Source organism: Microtus ochrogaster, chromosome 8 (assembly GCF_000317375.1).
Source record: "Microtus ochrogaster isolate Prairie Vole_2 chromosome 8, MicOch1.0, whole genome shotgun sequence".
NCBI lineage: Eukaryota > Metazoa > Chordata > Mammalia > Rodentia > Cricetidae > Microtus > Microtus ochrogaster.
In genome coordinates, this window is record NC_022015.1 from 59,783,885 (window position 1) to 59,806,513 (window position 22,629).

General features: G+C 37.7%; 1 protein-coding gene across 2 annotated transcripts in view; it reads right to left on the bottom strand.

Moving 5' to 3' along the window:
* Positions 1 to 22,629, bottom strand: part of Prkg1 (protein kinase cGMP-dependent 1) — a 1,110,226-nt gene that overhangs the window by 103,860 nt on the left and 983,737 nt on the right. For both annotated transcript variants that reach the window (XM_026781031.1, XM_013348063.2), the window contains exon 9: positions 7,047 to 7,121. In XM_026781031.1, the coding sequence (XP_026636832.1) occupies positions 7,047 to 7,121 (75 nt within the window). The remainder of the gene's footprint in view (positions 1 to 7,046; positions 7,122 to 22,629) is intronic.

Here is a 22,629-nt window from a genome sequence, read left to right on the forward strand (position 1 = left end):
TATATATATATATATATAAATATATATATATATATATATATATTCATTATCTATTCCTCTGTTGATAGATGACTAGGTTGATTCCAATTCTGTGCTATAGCGAATAAAGTAATAATAAGCATGCAGGGTGGAAATATCTCCATGGTAGGGTATAGAGTTCTCTGGGTATATGCCTAGGAGTGAAATGTCAGGATCATAGAGTAGGCCCTATCTTTAATGTCTTTGGAAATCTCCAAACTGATCTCTCCAATGGCTGTATTAATTTGCAACGCCACTAACAGAGACTTTGGGTTCCTTTCTCTGCACATCTTCTCCAACATCAGCTGTCAGATTTATTGATGACAGCTTTTCTGACTGGGATGAGGTGGCATCTCGAGGTAGTATTAATTTTTCTTTCTTTGTTGACTAGGGAGACTGAATAGTCTTTAAAATCGTATTGGCCATTTGTGTTTCTCTTTGGGGAAACTATCTGTCCAGTTCATTTGTCCATTATTATTTTTTTTTGATTTGCAGCCTTCTTAGAAGAAGTAAATATAGTTGACAACCCACTTGATTCATCTGTATTTGTCAAAGAGTCAGCAGCACTAGAATTTTGGTTATCTTCAGTCCTCTAGCTGCCAATTAGAAAAGGTTGCATGCAAGGGCATCCTGGGATCCCACCTATAAAGTCTTGCTATCCTGGGAGTCTTAGAGATAAGCAGAGTGCAAAATAAATTAGCCAATTGCCTTTGGGAGCTTTAATTTTTTTAAAAAAATGAAATAGCTATAAAGTTCCTATCCAAGGCCAGGTAGTTTTATGTTGAAAGCACATTATAAAAATGAAACTGAATCAGTTTCATCATTCTTGAGGGAGAAATTTACTTTATGCTCTTTGAAACCTCAAGTCATACTGAAGTATTAATGCTGGCATTGGTGGTCTTAGAAACTAGTTTATACCCCTTGTCAGACTGTCAACATGTCCTGGAATTCAAAAGCAAATAGCTCTTGCCAGGCTAAAAAACCAACCCCAGTGCCAAATGCTGCAAAAATTTCTTATTTCCTACCCATTGCCCTGTAATACAATGGAACATAATTTTTATCACCCAGACTCTGGGGCTATCCTATGACAGCTCAACCCGCAAGTGGTCAAGAGGTTCTAATTCCAGTCTGAGAACTAGTTCGTGATGTCATTCGCGGTGTTGTTGCCATTTAATTGGCATAGAATTCTCATCTGGGAACAGGATATTGCTCACTTGAATTCTTTCCACAGGGGAAGAAACAATTTTCTAGGCCCATTTCCTTGAGAATTGCTTAGATCAAGACTGAGTTGTTTAAAGTAAATTGTTGATAAGATTGTGGGAACGCTAAGATCTTTGTTCCAAGAAGAGGCCAGGGAGGGGGAAAATCCAGTAAAAAGGAAGGGGGAGAAAGGTCTGAATTTCAAAGTCTATGCTGGAAACATCAGCCCCTTGTTAACAGGATTGCACATTTGAAATTACATGTTTATTGAGTTCCGATTGGCATGGCCTTCTGTGCCTCTAAGGGCATTTGGCATTTGATGAGTTAATGATCAAAGCCCTGAGCAAGGTCTGCTGGGAGAGGGCAAGGAGAAACCACAGCAACCTCCCTATGGCAAAGAGACTGAGCAACTAAAGGTCTCATCTGCTAATGAAATGGAAGGAGAGGCCATCTTTTACTGCTGTCACATTGTGTCAAGAAACAAGGCTCACCACCAAAAGTAATTGGCAAAATATCAAACAGATGCAAACCATCCTTTGCAAATGATCTTGTAAACACAAGGGAAGCTTCATCTATCAGTGAGCGCTAATCATGAGAACAGGATTGTCTCGATATAAAGCCGGGGGATTGCGCCCATGCTCTGGTTAATTCTTACAAAGGGGAACAGAGCGGTGACTGTGGTGTTTTATTATTCAGGAACAATAAGTCAGGGCTCTGGTGCCTGTCAAGTTTTTGTCTGTTATTGTTTCCTTATACAGCGATAGAGGTGCTCTGTTTTGCATCTGCGTTTGGTTTTTGGCTCCTTAGCTGAATTTTCTCTTCTGGCTTATTTTAAATTACTCGGCCAGGGCTAGCTGAAGCTGTGAGGTGGATCCTGCTGGGAAACTCAAGCTCTTCGGGTAATGAAGCCCTAAGCGGACAAGGCTGTGTAAGTAGGACTCACTCACTACCTGCTGCTGAGAGGTAATCTAACTAGGTCCACGTGAAAGGGTCACGTACATTAACCAAGCCCCACTCGCTTGCTCAGTCAGTGACTCTTGCCATATGTTTTGAGTCACATATGCCCTGCTTCTCTCCTTCAGGGATGTACCAAGGCCACATGTTAACCAAGCCTGCTTTCTGGTTGTGTTAGACCTCCTCATTCCCCTGGAATCTTTAAGAGTAGCACACGCCTTGCTTTGGCCAGCAGGGCTGAAATTCTTCAGAGCCCTCTTGTTCCACCGCATTGCCTATTGCCAATTTTCATAAACCTCTTGTCTAAAAGATGATGTGACTCTTTTTTTGAAAAAAAAAAGATGTTTCTCTCTTGAATATCCTCTCCTCTTCCTCCCTAAAATATAACATATTCTTCTGAGAAACAAGGCATAGAACAAGTGAATCAATTTGATACAGGATGGAGTCGAGAAGCAAAGCAACAGGGTTATCCCAGGGGGTCTTGGCAAGTTTGGTCTTATTCATCACTTCATGGCATCACAGCCCAAAAGGACCAAGACACATCACTCTGCTCTTGGCTGCAATGACATCATATACATCTGGTTTTCTTTGTACCTCTCATGTCTCCCCAGTCTTTCTGGCTATTTTTCCTGACTTTTATAAGCTAAATAAACCCAGCAATCAACCCAGCTTCATGATCCTCTTGCTCTCCATTCTCGCTGGTCCTTTCTAGAGTTTCATTTGCCATATAAATGGTTCTTATTCTGTAATTCTCCCTGTACCTTCTCGCCTAGTCCACTTCTCCTAATGTCCACCTAGCATCAGCTAATTACTCAGAATTCAGCTCAAATGTTCTGATAACATCACTTCACCATAGAAGTCTTGTCTTAGTGATTGTTTATGTCTCTTACACTAGACCAAATATATCATGAAAGCGAAGAACGTGTCTGTTTTCATCACTGCTTTATGGGGAGGGAGGATGTGTAGGCATACAAAAAGTATCTGTTGAGCAAACCAATGTCTATAAGAAATGAATGAACATGGGGGGAGGTGGGTGCATGGGGAGCTATGAGTTATCAGAGGGCGTCAAGGTCTATATGACAAGTGACACGGCAGGTTATAAAGCATGGGCATACTTCACATGGGATTTTAGCATGATGAGATTCTCATGGAGAACAATACTAAGTCTCATCATCTTAGGTTGTTTCTAAATGCTTACACCAGTCTACTGATACAGCTTTCAAAATATCTCAGAGCAAGTACCTAGATGTGTATATATATCCCAGGCTCCAAGATGAGACAGCAGGATAGAGCAGGTGGCAGATGGACAAACTGGTCTAAAATACTGCCGCTTTGTGTAGATGCATGATACAGAGAAATTCGCACAGCTGGATGGACCATATGTGTAGCTGGCTTTTGCTATTGGCAAGGTTTTGTTTTTGTTGTTCTGTTTTTTAGACATGATTAAGAACTTATGTTGAAAAGAAAAATAAACTGAATGAATAAGGCTTTAACTTGAGTCAGTCTAGAAAACTAGGTTTCCATTCACTGTGTTCCCGGGCAGCTCCTAAGATGATATCAGCAGAGCATAGAATGCTGCTGTATGTTTCTAAAGTGATGACACTAAATGGAGAAAAACAATATGGAGACATGTAAGTGTAACTAGAACACAAAGGTAGTTAGGAGCGTATGCTAGATTGGCTTGGTTGGTTTTCTTTTTCTTTCTCTATCTTGCCATAATATTTTTATAAAAAGTAAAAGTACAAAACATTTTAATAGTAATAAACATCAGCATAAATGAAAATAGCATTAATTTTTTTTTGGCCCACTCTAAGCCCTTAACCTGGGAACATAATTTTGGCATAGGTGAACAACTTTAAGGGTGTAATTTTTACCATAAAGGTTTTTATGATAAGCTAAGTTGATTGTAAAATGTACAATATATAAATTAGGGTTCTTTCTTTAGGAAAAAATGTAAGCAGAGGACATATTCTTCAGTAGAAGAATTTTGAAAATCATTTCAGTCAAGGTTTCTTTCAAGCCAGTTTTCCTGGACTGTCTGATCTACACACTCTGTTTAGGTTTTTTGAGAATAATAGTATGTTCACTTGAGGGCAATCAGTCTGCTATTGAGTGTTCTATGCCAATACATAATGAGCTCCTTGTCTCTGAGTTTTAAACGCCGCAAAGGAATCAGTTGTGACAATCAGTCTTGCTTTTATGTCCTCTGTCCCAAATATGAATAAACACGAAAAATAATCTTCATACATTAGTAATTAACATGATTATTTTAGTGGAGTTTTAAGAAATATCAACCTCAAATTTCATGGCTTTTGCAAAACCAAAGGGGCCTTGAAAAAGTCCAATTTACATAGTGGAGTCTAATCATCACCGCTGTTGTACCTGCTCTAGGCTTCATGGTCTATACAGAAATGTAGGGGCATTAACAGAATTATTCAGGAAATTTAAACCAATTAGATTTGTCTCTAATTTCTATTGCCCAAGCAAGACTTTTAAAGTTCCTTAAATACCAAGTGAATGTAGATGTATTTAAAGGGAAGAAAGTCAACGGAAAGAGACAACAGTGCTAACACCAATAGATGTCTGATAAAAAGCTTACCCCATGGAAATTCATAGTTTGCCTCCTCTAAGCCAGGACATCTGACTGTGGGATGACAACAGCGTCAGACACCTTCTGATGCTATTTGTTAGCACAGTATAAATGTACACCTAACGTTTGTTTGTTATGAGACAATTTCAAAGAAGGAACTTATTATCATTCTCTCTAGAATTCAGGTCAGGGACGTGTGTTGATTTTTTTAAACTATTTTTTTTATACTTTCTAAGTAATGATGAACACTAAAGGATAGTAAGTATACATTCACTTGGTTTTAGTAATATTTTAACAATTTAAGATAAGTCTTTTCTGAATGAAGTTTGCTAAGACAGTGTGACTTCTGAGACAGCCTATCCATCAGCAGGCCTTCTGAGCAGAGGTCTATTCACCAGCAATTGATAAGATTAGCAACTGATCTAATCAGAGGTCTCTATAAGCAAGTTTGATCCAGTATATGGTTGATCTAATTGTTGATTAATCTGCTAATGAATGATACAATCTGATAGTTGGACCTATCCATAGATAACCAAATCAATAATTCCAATCAAGTCTGTGGTTATTGAATATGTTCAGTGGCTAATTTAATCAGAGTTTGACCAATTCACCACATACACAAGAGTAACTTATGTGAGGTGATAGACGGAGTTAGTAAACTTAGTTACTGTGATCAGTTTCTAATTAATACATATATCAAAACACATTGTATACATTAAGACTGTATGTTTGTTTTCTGATGTCCAAATTATAGTCTAGCAAATCTACTGGTCAAACAACACTGGGAAGTATCTTGATGTAGACAGTCATTTTATTATTTCTTATTCCATAATGATAACTGTTTGGTTAAACTGTTATTGTTTTATAAAACTGTATCTATGGATATTTTCTAATTTAAGTATGATATAATAAATTACTACATAAATATGAGAAGTTATAAAAGATTAAATATTTCTTAGTCATGAAAAATATCTTCATGAATATGGAATAATTAATATCTGTTATCATGGTCATGTCAAAGCATGTTTCCAAAGATTACCTCAACAGGGTCATCTACTTTTGTAGCAATTTACAAAGGCTTTGCATAATGCCCTCAATTAAAACGCAGCGGCAGCTACCACTTTAAAGATATGCTATCTGAGGTTGAGAGACAGGTGTGGGGAGTCATGACCAAGAGAGAGCAGAGGGACGAAGGCTTAGCTTTTGTTCTGATTCATATTACTGTGTGGCCAACGGTGGTTGGTCAAATCTTCCTTCCAACTGTCTAAACCTGGATTAAGTACACTCGTTTCCTTCTTCACTTGACGTGGCCCATGTGTAAGTGAATCCGTGAGTGGTCTGAACTCGCACACTGTCTCTCTGTTATTTCTACAAAGCCAATAGGTGTTGAAAAGGGTCTCATTCACAGTCACTTTCCCACCGCTGGTGACTTTAAGGCTGAGATTGGTATCGACTTCCACTTGAATAATAGGAGTTATGTGAAATCCATCTACCCCGAGCGGCAAGGAAACATATATAGCAGAGCAGCTGGACTGTGTTCTACAAGACAGTGGCTTTTTCTGTAAGTCTGAACTAGCTGCTCACATTTTTAAGATGACCATTAGGCATCTTATTTGCATATCTGCAGTTCTTAATATTTTACTCCTAGGTCAAATGTTATTTTCATGGATTCTTAGAGCAAAACATTTTACTTCTTTTGTGCTTGAGGTCACTACAAAATTACTGATAAAATTTTGGCATTAATATGGACTTAACACTAAATTTTATCTGTTTAATTCTTCTGCTGTCCTATAGGATATGAATTATCAGTTGTATTGGTGAGAAGTGGGAGGATTATAAAGACCATGTTTTTTAAAGTAACATACTTTTCTTTGAAGTTATATCACATCTTTGTCAAACATTAAAGCTTTGTTTTCTAGCAAATCATCCTTGTAGAAGATTTGCATTTATATATATATAAATATATATAATTATAGTTAATGAGATATTTAGCATCTAATACCATGAGAAAGTACATTCAGTCTGACAGTTACATGTTTTATTGTAATTGTTTACATTGGATTTTAAACTACCACTTACCTTCTTGAGTTAATCTTTGCAAACTTAAGATTTCACGTTGAAAAGTGCCATCTTAAGTAAGCGTATTGTATAACAAGTTTGCTTAATAGTTCTTTTAAGTAATCAGTCTTACTGCTGGAGCACTGACATGAAGTTCAGATATTTGACCTTATCCTATTAAAATCATTTTTATCAAGATAAAGTCCCCAAAGTGAGTCTCACTTACTTTGCTTTCGCTTCTGCATCTTCATATGCTTTGTTCGAAACATCATCCAGTCCTCCAATCAAATGCTTGAATGAGCTGTCAGAGGAAAACCAGAGTGATCAAGTTAAGTCCTCTGCAAAGTCAAAATAATGGCAACCAGTCATGAATAGTGAAATGATTTAAAGACATTTTAATAAAAGTAAATTTAAACAACTTAAACACATTGCTAAGAAATTTGTTAGGTAGCAGAATTTCCTCTGATCAGGTGGTAATAATCACGAGGTCAAGGGCTTCTTCTATCTGGTCAGCCTCTGCACCCAACATCTAATCACATTTAACAACCACATCTGGCAAAAACAGATATTGAGCCAACTGGGTGGACTGAAACCTAGATTATGTGAACTGTAAGTCAATCCCTTATCAAATAAATAACAAAAAAAAATATGCCAATGAGGGAATGCCTACTCTGCCAACTACCTAGCATTAATTTTTATTAATTTCATACAACCTCTAAAGGCAAGCAACAGAGGCATCTCCATGGAAAAGAAAGAAAATAATAATCATAGGCAAATTGAGAATTATAGAAAAATTAACCTAGTTAAGAAAGTGAAAACAAACTCACTTTGCCATGAAGTAGGAAGATTAACTACTTAAAGCTAATTTATTCAGTATCGACTATGTTTCTAGAACTCTCTTTAGATTTACTTTATATAGTGAAGAGTTATCTATCCTATGCTTAAAATATAAAATGTTACAGAGAAAAAAATGTAATTAATACACACATACTAGAATTCCCTTAAAATTTACTGAACACGCCAGATACAGTAACTCTTTTGCACATGCCATTTTGGCAAGCACTGAAATAGATTGGATGAGAAACACAGAAGAAACTCGATAGAAATCTGTCTGGACTGTCACATAATAACCAGAACTTCAGGTCCACGTGGTTCTGGCAACTTTCGTTGGTAGTACACCCGCCCCTGGAAGAAATGGTCACTTAGGCCAGGTCCTTGGCAGTATCTTGTCTCTGGTGCCCATGCAGTTTCTGTTTGCCTCACTCACCTGCTATAAAATTCTGTCTGAGTACATGGAGTCAAGTAAGCACAGCCAAACCCTCTGTAATAGTGAGCGGAAATGAATCTTTCCTTCCTTAAGCTCTTCCGGTCAGGCATTTGGTCACAGTGATAAGTGGCGACTATACCAGGCATTGCTCAGTGCTCACAAGTACTGTACAGTCTGTTGTAAGTCAATAGCACCTCCATTTTATTGGTGGGTTTGTGACAGAGTTAGAAGCCTACCCCAAATCTTACACCCAGTAAATAAATGTGATGAACTCCTAGGAAGGATGTGATTGTTCTCCTTCCTAGTCAAAAATCTATACTATAACTCCATTCAAATCACCACGCTTTGAAGAAAATGATAAAAGATTTTAGTACTATATAGGCTCTTACTAGGGAGTTTTAAGGTAATGTATTAAATTATAATATCTACCTCTATATTTTTTGTATATGCATGTGTATGTTGTTGTTTGTGTGTGTGTGTGTGTGTGTGTCTGTCTGTATGTGTGTGTGTTTGTGTTCACACATGAAGTCCAGAGGCTGATGGTAGATGTCCTACTCGATCTTTCTCCAATGTTACATACTGAGGCAGAGTCTCGAAGCAGAACTTGATTTGTTTCTTCTAGCTAGCCAGTTTGCACCGGGGATTGTCATCCCTACTTTAAGCATAGGGATTCCAGACAGGCTTCTAGGCCAGGCCTGGCTTTGTGTGAGCACCAGGGAGCTTTAGCTCTTACACGTGTACACCAACCATTTCACCTTCCCCATTTCATCTGTACAATTTCTTTTTGGAAGTCCGGGGATTTATTCTAGGGTCTCTTACATTCTAGATCAAGCTGTGTAACACTAATTCATATCCACAGCCTTTTCATAATCTTAATCTCTAAAGGGCATGCAGTTTGAGCATGAAATAATAAATTATGCTTGGTCAGTTCCTGAAACACAGCAGAAAACCTGATGATTTAAATTTTAAAGTCACTTAACTGCTTTCACTTATAATTACTTTTGCAAAAACAACTATCAAGAGGAGTAGAGCAGCAGATGAGGGGCAGCTGTTCTCTAAGTCCCTGGTGGTGATCCATCTGGGAGGCTGGGTCACTGCTCTGCCGTGCTCAGCACAGTCACACTGATATGCAAAAGGAGGCACAAAGGAAGTTCTGAGACACTGGCCCTGAAAATCAAGAACCTTATTCCAAAATATGAAGTTTAACATAATGGATTTATCAATTTGTACTAATTTATGGGACATTGTTATCTTGGTGTCCTAATCCCCTCTGGTTTTCAGACTCTTTCTGCCTCCTATCCCACAGCTTTCCCTGAGTCCTGAGGGAAAAGGATTTGATGGAGACATCCTGGTTACGGCTGAGTGTTTCAAGGTCTCTTACTCTCTCTATAGTGTCTGGTTTTAGATCTCTGTATTTGTTCTTATCAGCTGTAGGAGGAAGCTTCTCTGATGGATGGTGAAGCAAGGCACTGGGATATGAGTATAGCAGAATACCATAAGGAGTCATTTTATTGCTATTTTTAAATAAAGAACAATAGAATTTGGTTCTACCCTAGGTCCCTGGGCTAGTTTGTTTTGAGACAATGTTTCAACACTAAAGCCCAGGCTAACCTAGAATTTATTATGCAGCGAAAGTTGTCTTGACCTCATGATCCCTCTTTATCAGTCTTCTGGCTGGTAGGATTCTGGGTGTGTGCCACTATACCCAGCACACTATTCTTCATATGATTAACTTTCTTATTTTCCCATAGAATATATTGGTCCATAACTAAATTTGGAGCCAGTCTGGTTTCAGAGAAACTCTAATATCCAAAACTGGGCTTAGTTACACAGTGATATGCGGTCAGGGAGTGTCTTTCATTTGCTCTGGGTATAGCCATGTTGTTATTTAGAGTCAGAGCCATTAAATACCTATGATTTAATATGATTTTTAACTTTGCATCACTGCATGCATATTTATTTTATCTTTTAAAACTTTAAGCAATATTTGAACAGTGACTAGGTCTCTATATGTACAAAAGTTGTACAATATCTATCTATGTATCTCTGATATCGTACATAAACACACAGACACATATACACAGTAAAGCAGAAAGTATGCTAACTGTGTACACAAACAAATATTGCTACTCCAGACTGTAGGTTGAACATACAGGATTTCTTTTCATGATACACCATACCAAAGATCATATTTTTGTCTTTGGGAATTTAGGGCCATATATTTGTTTGTAAATAATTTTTGTTTGAAGGGCAATCTTGGTCAAAAGAATATTGCAACATTGAATAATTAGATCCTAATAAAATGGTAAATACTCTAAAGCAAAAAAGTCAGCTATATGTAAGTGAATTTTAAAAAGAAATAAAAAATAGAGACTTAACAGTAAATACTTTAAGAGGAGGTAGAACTTACATGAATAACTAAAGATACCTTGATAAGCTATGTAATAGAATTACAGAATTAATGAGTAAACTTATTTGTTGGCTTGTTTGTTTATTTGCAGTCCTGGCAATTGAACCAACGGCTGTGCACCTAGTAGGAAGGCTCTCTACCACTTGTTGCACACTCTTTTCCCTTTTAGGAATACATAACGTCTATGCGGACCCTTGTCAAACAGGCCTTTGAGGACATAATACTATAAGTGGTTGTGAAGAGCTATTCTTGGTTGTCAACTTAACAACATCTGGAATTAACTAAAACCCAAATGATTGGGCATTTGAAGCAGGAGGAGCCACTTCTAATCTGGATCTTTGGGGTGAGAAGATAAACCTTTCATCCAGATCTTTTGAGGTGGGAAGACCCACCTTTAAGCTGGATCACACTTTCTGCTGGCAGCCAATATAAAGGGCATGGAGCAAGGAAGCTCGCTCTCTCTTTGCTTGTTTGCTCTCATGAGGAAGTCCATTCTTTTACTGGCGTTAAAGCCTACTTCTATGGAATTCTGGTATATCCTGAAGATAAACTGAGACATCCAGCCTTGTAGATTGAACAACTATTGGATTTTGGACCTTCTATTCATAGGTAGCCATTGTTGGATTAACTGGACAACAGCCAATAAGCCTATGTATACATATATATGAGTACAAATATGGATTCTATCTATCTTATCTATCTGTCTGTCTGTCTGTCTGTCTGTCTGTCTATCTATCTATCTCTGTTCTCTCTGTCTGTCTGTCTGTCTGTCTGTCTGTCTGTCTATCTCTATTCTCTCTCTTTCTCTCTCTTTCTCTGAGAGAGTCATTCTATAAGTTCTGTTACTCTAGAGAATCTAGTGGTGGTTGCCTTTCTAAATATTTCTTAATGTCTTTTGGCATGACTTGTCTAACAAAGAAGACTTCTGTCATCATTTTTATAGTCTGAAGATCTTAGTAAGATCTCTTGAAAACCTTAGCAACTGAATGAGTGGAAAAAATTTATCAGCTATAAAACAAATAACTACAGATAAATCATTAAATTCTTTAAACTCATAGTCATACATATTTCATATTTCAGTATTATAAAACAAAATAGTCAATTTCATATGTACTGTGGTTCAATTTCATAAGAAAGTAGGAAGCTATTATTATGTAAAAATCTTTAATTCAGGCGGTCTCAACAGCATACCCCAGTGCACGCAAGCAGCTGCAGATACACTTGTATGTTAAATTTTCTGGGAAGGGAATCCCATTTTAACAAGCCAAGCAGGGGCTGGAAAGACAGCTCAGTAGTTAACAGCTCTGACTGCTCTTCCAGAGCTCGAATTTGATTCAGAGTACCCACATGGGGCTTACAATCATCTGTAATTCTGATTCCAGGGGACCTGAGGTCCTGTTTGTGCATCTGTGGGTGCTACACACAGTGCTACGCAGGCATACGTGTAGGCAAACACCCATACACATAAAATAAAGTAAATAAATCTTTTTAAAATGTCAAGGGAGGATTCTTCACAGCAAGTGAGCAAAATGGTGTTATTTGAATGTAGAATCACAAATGCAGGAACACAGGAGAACAAGTCAGGTCTCCCGTGCATTTAATACTGGTAGTTTTAAGATAACTGCAAGGTGCAGAGGGAAAAGAAAGCCACAGAGGAAGGGAGAAAGAACAATGGTGAAAGGGACAGATGGAAGAGGAGGGCAGAAAGAAAGCAAGAGAAAGGGAGAAAGGAAATCATGACCCATTTCCTATCAAGCATGTGAACATTTGTAGACATTTTTCTTAAGAGGCATCGTTGGAAAGGATGCTACTCATTCTAGGAAATGTGTCTGCTGGAGGACATTATGGTGATTGACTCAGTGGGTAATAATTTCAGCTATTAAGATGTTTTCATTATTAAACCAAAACATCGTTCTGAAGGGAGCTGATTACCCAGTGGTATGTCTAAAATGTGTATAATTTTGTTCTTCAGATGGAGTATGATGAGACCTTGTCTAAAGAGAAACGGGCTTTAAAACTCTCAGGAAGATAAAAATCCAAATTGACAGAGTGCAAGGATCAAGGACTGAAACTGTTGCCGATAAAGAGAAGTATTTAAACATAATTTACAGTTTATAAAGCCTTTTTTTGATAACTCATGTGTATGTATTTAAATATAAAAACGTATTTATATTAAATCCTCATGATTTGCTATATTTTATGAAGTGCTTAGTAATCCTATGTAGGTATTAGGCTCAGTGAGTAAAGCTATTAGTAAAAATAATAATGAAAATAAAACTAATTAGGGAAACTTTTAAAATCAGAATAGGGTGCAGTCTGGCTGCTACGTCTGTCTCTCCTTTGATTGCTGGGGTTTTCAGCAGATCTGGCCCCTTAGGCTGTGTCTCCTTCCCCCCTCACTGTCACATATCTGTCTCTCCTAAAGCTGTGCACTCCATGGAAGGTGGAAGAGGATGACTTTGCCCAAGGATGATGACCTTCCCTGATCAGAAGAGGAGTGATCTTCAGTCAAGGGTATGTGAGTAACTGCAGTCCCATACTAGAACCTCCAAATAACTTTTCCAGTTCCAAATATGGTTACAAAATTCATCTCTTATTTGAAGCAGATTTGTTTTATTTGTTACATCTTATATAAGTCAATAATCTATTCTAAATAATTCAATATTATAAGGCAGAGAATAAATGGAAAATCTTAAATAAGAAAGTAACTTTCTGAGTTATATATATATATACATACATATATATACATATACATATATATTATATAGACATATACGATCATTTTAAAATGTGGCATTTGGGTGTAGAGATGGTTCAATTAATGAAGCCAAGCCTGCATTGGACCCTTGGAACTCTCATGATGGGAGGACAGAACTGACTCCTATGAGCTGTCCTCTGACCTTTCTCCCATATATTGTGGCACAAGCATGCATGCATCTGTCCATATACACCAATAAAAAAAATCTAATGAAAATTCAAAGTATATAAATAACAGTGCATAAAAGCAAAGCAGATAATAACCACTGTCCTTCCAAATTATCACCACATACTCAGCTAATAATATCAACAAATGTGTAATTTTTTAAAATCTAAGCAAATCCATAATCTGATTATCTGCTGGTTTACTTTTAGCTCGTTTCCAAAATGATTAGATTGGCTCAAATGTAGTGAATCTCTCAATGGTGCCGTGCTTTCTTCAGCAAGGTCAGGACTATCTACTCTTTCCATCCTGTCATGAAAGATGACATTGGTGTCAAAGATCTGGGTTTTCATTGGACATGTGAGCTTCTGAATAATAAAGTTTCTCAGAAGAGAATTATTTTTCATGCTTTCAAGGAATAATTCTGAATCAAGAGATCAGAAAACTATCATCTACAAAACAAGTTGCATGTATTTATAAATATGTTTTATCAGAACACAGACATATTTAGTCTATGTACTGTGGACTGCCTACAACTGTTTTTATATATACAGCTAAGTTGAACAACTATACTAGATCTCATCCAGTCTGAAAAGTTGGAAGTATTTCTGTCTGGCATAAAGTTTTGTTAAACTTTTTCCTAGATTATTCTCTACCTCTTACCCTTCTACCATTGTATTGAATTTTTACACTAAATGCTGTTGATTCTAGTTTCAGTAATTTGAAGCTAATCACTTTTAAGTCTTGTCCTTTGGTTTTGTCCACCAGTGCCTGCCTTGGGACAGTCTTATTTTACTTTATATTGTAAGCAGGCGAGATAATCTTTTAAAGCTTGAGTCAGATGATGTCACTGTTCTGTTGGGATCTACACTAACTTTGATTTCTCCCATGCATTTGCCTTCAGTCATACATCCTGTGTCTGAAATGTTCTTCGCTTGTGTGTTTGCATAAAATTTCCTTAACATCATCCAGGTCTCAGTCCAAGTGCATCCTCTTTAGACAGGGCAGCCACTACAATTTAATCTTTAACCTACAGCCTTCCTGCTAATTCTCTGTCACGTTGACTTATTCTCCCTTAGTACCACCTATAAAGCAATGTTGTTTAAATATTGGTTGTCTTCCCCATACTAAAATCCAGATTTCACATGATCTTAGCCTATCTCATCCACCAGTAGTTCTTTGTGTACGAGAAGACTGCTTGAACATAACAGAAACTTGAAGGGAAAAGTCGGATCCATCCTTTGATCCGTTCATCTCACGCCTCAGCATGAGAGCAGAAATTGACAGGCGATGTTTGCCCTTTTCTGACACAGACTTTTGTTTTCTAACTCGATATGTGTTTCATTGAGAATTTGTTTATATAAAATATGAACTTTCAGGACAAAATTTTAGCTTCAATGAATGCTCTACGCTTTGCTTCCTAATGAAGAAATATTTTGGTTAAAAAAATAACGTATAAAATTATTTGAAGCCCGCGGCATCAAAGCACCTGAATCACCACTGCCAGGTCCTCCCTCACGTTACCACATCTTCTGCAACCCCTGGATCTATAATTACTCCTCCTCCATTGACTGCCTGAGTAAAATGTCACTGTTTTGAATGCTAATGCTGATATTTCATAAATGTCTCATTAATTTTGTCAAAATAGTCCGTTTTGCCCTGTGAAAACCCTAAATTATTTAACATTCCTTATAACCTAGAAGATTCTCAATTCCAAGAATATTTTATGATCTATTTTGTAATAAGAATCACAAATGGGCAAACATTTGATTTTTCCCTAGATTTTCCTATTTTTAAAATAAAAACTAGGACATATATCTAATGTCTTACATATTAAATATTTTCAAGCACACTTTTTAAAAGGTATTTTTAAATTATCAATTCACTTAAAAATTTCTCTCCAAATAGACAAAAGAAAAGTAAGCTTTAGTTATTTAAATCAGGTAAAAATATAGTTAATGCATTCCGTATTAATTACATCAAATAACAGTTTTAAAGAACATTTAAATAAATTACCATTTAAAGCTGTATGACATTTACAGTCTGTATAGAAAAATATCATGTTGTTGCAAAGTAGTAGGAAAGTTATAAATGAACCCCTTAGAGGGCACAGTAAATTTATTCCATGGTATCTTTTTTAGAAAACTTTTATTTAGGACTGAAAATGCTTTGAGTAAAGATATTAGTCCCTAGCTTGACAATCTTATAAAAATTTATCACTGAACTTTTTATTTTTGTTCTTATGACATGACTGGGAAAAATAACTCTGGGCTGCCCAACTAGAACTAGTTGCTAAGTTTATATTGCTGAAGATGCCATATATATGGATTGCAAATTGTAGAAAAATCCAGCTGGAACTGAGCGGGAAGCTTCCTCCGTGCTGGCTGGCTTTCATAGTGCTTCAAAGTACTGCGCAGTCTGCAGGGGTTAAGATTGTCTTATCCAGCTGTTAACCCGGTATGCAGCAATATTCATCTTCCAGGAAAAAGTAGATGCTGATGTAATAATTTCACAACGGTTAAGGAAGCAACAACTTTTTCTGACTAGATCTGAGGCCTGAGTCACTGGAAGGAATTCATTCTGCTTACTGTAAACATGACTAAAGACGCATGACCCAGGTCATCTTAGATCATAGGGGTCAGCTTACTATTTTCATTTAGCTTCATTGTCATGGCGTCAAGTTGCCTTCAAAACACTTACATTTATAGTAACAGACTATATGCCACTTTTAGCTTGAATCAGAGAAGCTTTTCATTGCAATGTGGGTGGTGAGTGCAGTTCATGACTCTGAGAATAAGTGACGGTTGAGTGTTCGGCCCCAAACAAGACATTTATATCACCCAACTCTAAGGCTCAGGGAATATGCAGGAAAGGAGCTGGAGATAATGTAAGAGACAGAAGAGAATGGTCATGAAATATTGTTTTCTGGATACTGCACAATTAACACAATCATGATCTCACAGCATGGTGGTTGCCTTGGTTGACCTACACAAGTCTGGTACTATTTATGTCAATGGTTGAGTGGTGAAGAACTGAAGAGACCCTGCCACTCTGTGTTAATGATGGTTCTGGGGGAGTGACAGTCACTGTCACTAGGGGTACCCATTGAGGAGCTCACTAAGAGATATTCCACACTCACGGTAATCAGTGGTCTCAAAAACAATAGCAGTGAAGGTCTTGCACATGGGAAGGGAGCTTGTAGAGAGAAGGGGGGGAAATTGAGGTGGAAATAAGGAGATTACTATCATCAGAATACACACTGTAGGAATACATATATGTATAAAATTGTCAAAGGACAATAAACAAAAATTAAAATAAACAGATGCTTCTCTTCTGAATTATTATATGCTCACAGTAAAAATATCTTTAAATTTCACAAATTAGTACTTAAGGAGTTTAATAAAAATAGCAAGCAAAATATGAAAAACTACACTCTTTAAGTTTTTATATTTTTACGTGGGTTTTTCTCTTGTTTTATGGAGGAGCAATCAAGGCTAAAACAACTTACTGAAGCCACAAGTCAGCTTTCAATTGGTATTTGAACTCTGAATCCTGACTACTGCTGACACCATTCTGTCTCCCAACGTGGAAGGCTGAAGCAGATGAAAAATGGCTTAGGGCAATGCTTTGGAATTGCATATCTGTTCTCTGGCATCCAGCCTCCACGGTCAGGCCAGTCTTTCAGGATAAATGCCTGGTAACAGAACGTCTGAGTTCTCTACACACTGTCTAGAGAGGCACTGATGAGGGAGCACACTGGTTTCCTTGTGCTGCCACACAAAACCCATGAGACTACATTTGACACAACAGAAGTGACTTCTCTAACACTGCAGAGGCTCGAGGTCTGAGATCAAGGACCAATCACGGTTGCTTTCTGGTGGGGCCTCTCTGTCCCTGCTTAGTGAGCTCGTTCTCACAATAGCTTTTCAATGTGGGTTTCTGTCTCTTACAAGGACTCCAGTCCTATGGGATTAGAGTTATATCCAATGAGCTCATTTAGCCTTATTACTTCCTTCATGGCTGTTTCTAAATACAGACACACTGGGTGTTAGCACCTCAATGTACAGATCATGAGACATAATTAGTACATAATAAACTTAATGAAGAAGTATTAGTGGTGCCGGGCAGTGGTGGGACACGCCTTTAATCCCAGCACTCAGGAGGCAGAGGCAGGTGGATCTCTGTGCATTCGAGGCCAGTCTGGTCTACAAGAGCTAGTTCCAGGACAGGCTCCAAAGCTACAGAGAAACCCATCTTGAAAAACAGACAAACAAACACCAAACAAACCATAAAAGAAATATGAGTGGCAATCCAGAGGATACATTTTCTTGTGTCACTTTTTGGGGAAAATGTTTGCTTCTAATTTTTAAGGTCCTGCAATTTACATTTAAAACTTCTTACTGTATATTCTTTGTATATAATATTATGTTATATAAAGACATTTTACATGTATATTGCATATTACACACTGAAAAAATTCTCTTTTTCTTTTCTTTTTAAAAAAATATAATTTTCTCAGGATCTGGGCGCAGATATAAGAAAGTCAACAGTTAAGAAAACCACAAAAATTATCAACACTGTATCCCTTGTTCACAACTCTGTGAGAAAAAACAATCTGTTTAATTTGTCCTGCTCTGCATATCTTCTTCTGTGTCAACCTCAGTGAGTACATAATGCATTAACGCTATTGCTTGGTGTGGATAAAGCAGGAAAAAAAATCAAGGTGGAATGACCAATTTAATTAAATATACTAAAAGTTGATGGAATTTAACAATAGTTACTTTTAAAAGACAAGATACTTAATGTTTTCTGAATTCCCTCTTTTTTGGTGGTCATTACATATATAACTGTATAGCATAGATTATATTAGAGTTATAAAATAAGAGAGAGACACATCTTGTGAAGCCAGAGAAACAGGACTCATTCTGCTGTCATTCGGGTTTCTTTCTCAATGATAACATATTATCCATCTCCAGTTCAGCTAGCAAGACAGCAGCTTCCTTATCAGCTGCTAAATCATGATTTGCCTTTGATAGTCCGCTATCCATTCAAAATTAGTTCAATTACAGGGCTGTAGAAGAGCTTGCAGATAAGGTGACCACTGTATCTCATCCCAAGAGATAAGTTCTGAAAGGGCTTCTGTTGTAACACTTGGTCAGGGCTGATGCATCCCTGTGATTGTGGCTGATGCTGATCCCGTTTCTGTCTCAGCACTGTGTGCTTCAGACGAGTACCAACTGGGAGACATATTGAAAAGAAAAGGAAACCCTTCGTTCTTTGTGACCCAGCTGGGCCTATAATGACTGTCTCACCAGGGAAGTGTGCCATTAAAATAAGCAAATCTACTTAACTCTACCAAAATGTGCAGTGAGTATCTGGAGCAGATTTCAACTTTAATGATTTTCCCATTGTTTTTAACCTGACAGTTAGACTTCTATCTGAAAATACACTTGGCTTCTGCCCACCCCTGTACCCACTCCACTATAAGACATGTTAAAATTGCCTCCCCAAAGAAACATCTAGAACCACTGCTCAGACAAGCAAAGGTAATATTTGAAAGGTTACTTTGTTTTAAGGATTACTGTTTAATGTTCAAATTTTAGAAAATAAAGCATATTTGGGAGTTTATTTCATTATCTCTTCATATAGACAGTCTGTGAGTCTCAAAGCAATGCTGAAGATTCAAACAAATTTTAAAAAATTGGACAAAAATACAAGCTTCAGAAACGTAGTAAACTTTCAAGTATTGACTGGAAAAATGGAATTACTTATCATTAATATAAAATAAAATAATGACTTAAACTAAGGATGCTTAAATGCTAAGAGATTTATTATGAACTCCAGGATCCACTTCCATTTGCCTTCTGAATGTTTGAGAAAACACAAGGCATTTCTAGCTGGTGATCATCACTTAATTCTGAGGCTCTGAATGAGCTGGAACTTAGCATGTCCACAGCCGAAGCAATCACTCTCTCCCTTCACAACTGGCTTTCCCTCCTGCATCGCTGACCTGTAGACAGGCACTGGGTCTCTGCAGGAGAGACTCTTCTCTCACCGGGAACCTTTCAGAATCTCTCAAATCTGCTTTAGACTCTAGTGCAACCTTGGGGCTGAAACTCTCCACCTTAACAGACATTCCTTAGGGCTGTTGTGACTTTACCCTGTCTCCCCCTGCTAGCTCTTCTCCGTGCTGTAACCAATATTTCTCTGCTCCCTTCCTTCACAGACAAACACATGAAGGAGCAACAGCAGCTCTCCACTGTCCCCTTAGTTTTCAAAGGCTAAGACCAGATTCTTTAGATTGAGACATTGGGGATTTCTTTTTAAACAATATGAACTTATTGGTTTTCTACTTTATATGTATGACACTTTTCCTGTGTATGTCTTGTGTGTGTGAGTATGTATGTATGTATACATATATGCACATAAATGCATAGTACCTGTGGAGATAACAAAGAAACGAGTTATAGACAGTTGTGAGTCACCATGTGGGTGCTGGGATTAGAACCCTGGTTCACAGTAAAAAGCAGCCAGTGCTCTTAATTGTTAAACTCTCTATCTAACTCCTGCTGAACCCTCTATCTAGCTTCTGTTAGATTTCCTGATAAGCTGTCCCCTCTTTTTCCCAGACTCATCTCTCAGCCTCTACCTCTGAGATTTTTTTTTAAGTTTTTTTTTTCTGTAAGTCCTCTGTTCTTACCTTATTCCAGCTGGTACAAGCCATTGAGTCTGTGTTTGTATATGCCCTGCCCCCTGAGAGTACCTGCCTTCATTTTTCCTTCCTTTGTTTGTAAAACTCCTACTCATACTTAAAAGAAACTAGCTCGTTTATCACTTTGTCCAAGAGTTCCTTGAGATGCTTCAGGCAAAACACTTTCTTTTGCCCTCAGCTCTTACCAAGTATTTGTTCATCCTTGTATTGTTAGGATCACAAGTTATTATCAACAGGAGAAGCTGCTGTTCTTCATTTTTGTGTCCCTGGGCAGTAGAATAGGATTCGGTTTGGAATGTGTCCTGGTTCTTAATTTTCTCTCTCCCTCCTTTCATCTTTGTTTGCGTTATGTTTATATTTTTTACAAGTAGGGTCTGGCTACAGTAAGTCAGACTGACTTTAAACTCACAATGATTTTCCTGCCTTAGCCACCTAAGTATGGGGGTTATAGGCATGCATCCCTATGCACAGATTTTTTTTCAGCCCTTTCACTCCCTTTTGAAGGTGTGTCTTACATTGTAAATAATTCTCCCTTGCTGATTAGCAATGGCATGCTGTCGGTACTGAAGAAACAAAGCGAGAATGAAGCATTTTGCTTCCACATCCCAGTGTGTGCTTGTGATTCCTCCAGTATGTGCTCTCCAGTACCCAATGGCCAGCAGATGTCCCCTGACATAGCTTTTCAATTGCCTGGGAGAAGCTTTTCCAGGACCCCTGCAGTGAGATTTCTGGCACCATTTCTCCTAGTGTGACACATCAACTACTTTACAGCTGTCATTTATTGCCTGTATTCTTCCTAGATGGGTGGATTTTTATGACCAGGGGATATTAGATGATGTTTATCTCTTTGGGGGATTGGTAGTATTAAGTAGAAAGTAGATAGGTCAAAATATTGTTAAACATTATACAGTGCAAAAAACATGCCCTCACTTTCACCCCAAAACACCCTGACACAAACCAAGTACCTAGTCCCCAGGTGAGTTTTAAATTTGATACTACTCTTATTTATATGTATGTGTAGTTTGATTGTGCTGTGGGACAATGGTCTTCTACCCTTTAAAGATTTATTGCTTGTATTGCTTTAAGACAATGCTGATTGGCCAGTAACCAGACAGGAAGTAGAGGCAGGGCAACCAGGCAGGAAGTATAGGTGGTGCAACTGGAACAGGAGAATTCTGGGAAGAGTAAAGGCTGAGTCTGCAGTCATGACAGAGGAAGCCAGGCACAGAGGAAGCAAGAGTACCTCACTGATAAAAAAAATACCAAGCCACATGGCTGACACAGACAAGAATTATGGGTTAATGTAGGAATCCTGAGCTTCTAGGTCAACCAATTCATAATTAACATAGATACCTGTGTGTTTCTTTGAGACTGAACGTATGCAGGACTGAGTGGAACAGAAACCTCTGTCAACATGATTACATGTATGTCTGTTCACTATGTGCACATGTGCAGTAGCCACAGAGGCCAGAAGTGGGTATCGGCTCCCCAGGAAGCATCATTACAGACCTTATGAGATACCATGTGGATGCTGAGAATTGAACTTGGGTTCTTGGAAAGAGCAACCCATGCTTTTACCCACTGAGCTCTCAACAGCAGTGGCCTCCAGAAACCATACTCAGTAATAAGGTCCAGTTCTTTGTCTCAATAGAACTGAGAGATGAGAGAGGAGGACAGAAAAGAGGACAGGTAAAGAGCCCATGGGCACATGTTTTTGGGGTTAGGTAGTGATACTCCTTACAGCTACTGTTTCCATATGCTTTCGACTTCTCAGGAAACACACCTTATTTCTCTAGTTATTTGCCATAGTTTCTACTTGTTTATACCTCGTCCTTCATGTTCAAGTTATTATATACTCTCCCCATCCTGATAAGATCAAGACTGATACAGGGTCATGTACTCATTCATCCTCCAAAATGTCTATTGAGCTCTTACTATCATTTCTGAGACTGTTTAAAACAAGAAAACAGAAGCGAACTAAACAAACAGATTCTGTCTTTTCTTAATTTGTAGAATGCAAATCAAAATAGCTAATGGAGAGGCATGCCATGGCGAGGAAAAGGAACATGGCACAGAGGAAAATAGTGACAGGGCAATTTCTCATGAGACACAAGAAAAATGAGTCAGCAAGGACCTGCATGCTTTTGATGTGGTGAACTAAAATAACTGAATTAATGGACATGACATGTTAATCAATTCCAACTATTAAACCAAAGTGGTTGGGATCTGACTTGTGATGGTGTTTACCCAAATGGAATATCATTTGAAACATTTGAAACCAAAGCATTTTATTCACTGATATTTTCTTTATTTAAAAAAGAAGTAGTAGAATTAGCGCCAGACAAAATTCAGGTCAGTTTATAAAGCATCAGTATTAGTTTCTTCTTTGTTTTGATCTCATCTGTTCATTCAGAGGTGCAGTTCTCTTTGAAGGGAACTGTCTGTTTTCATATATATAATATATATATATGAAATTTTATATATATATTATATATAATTT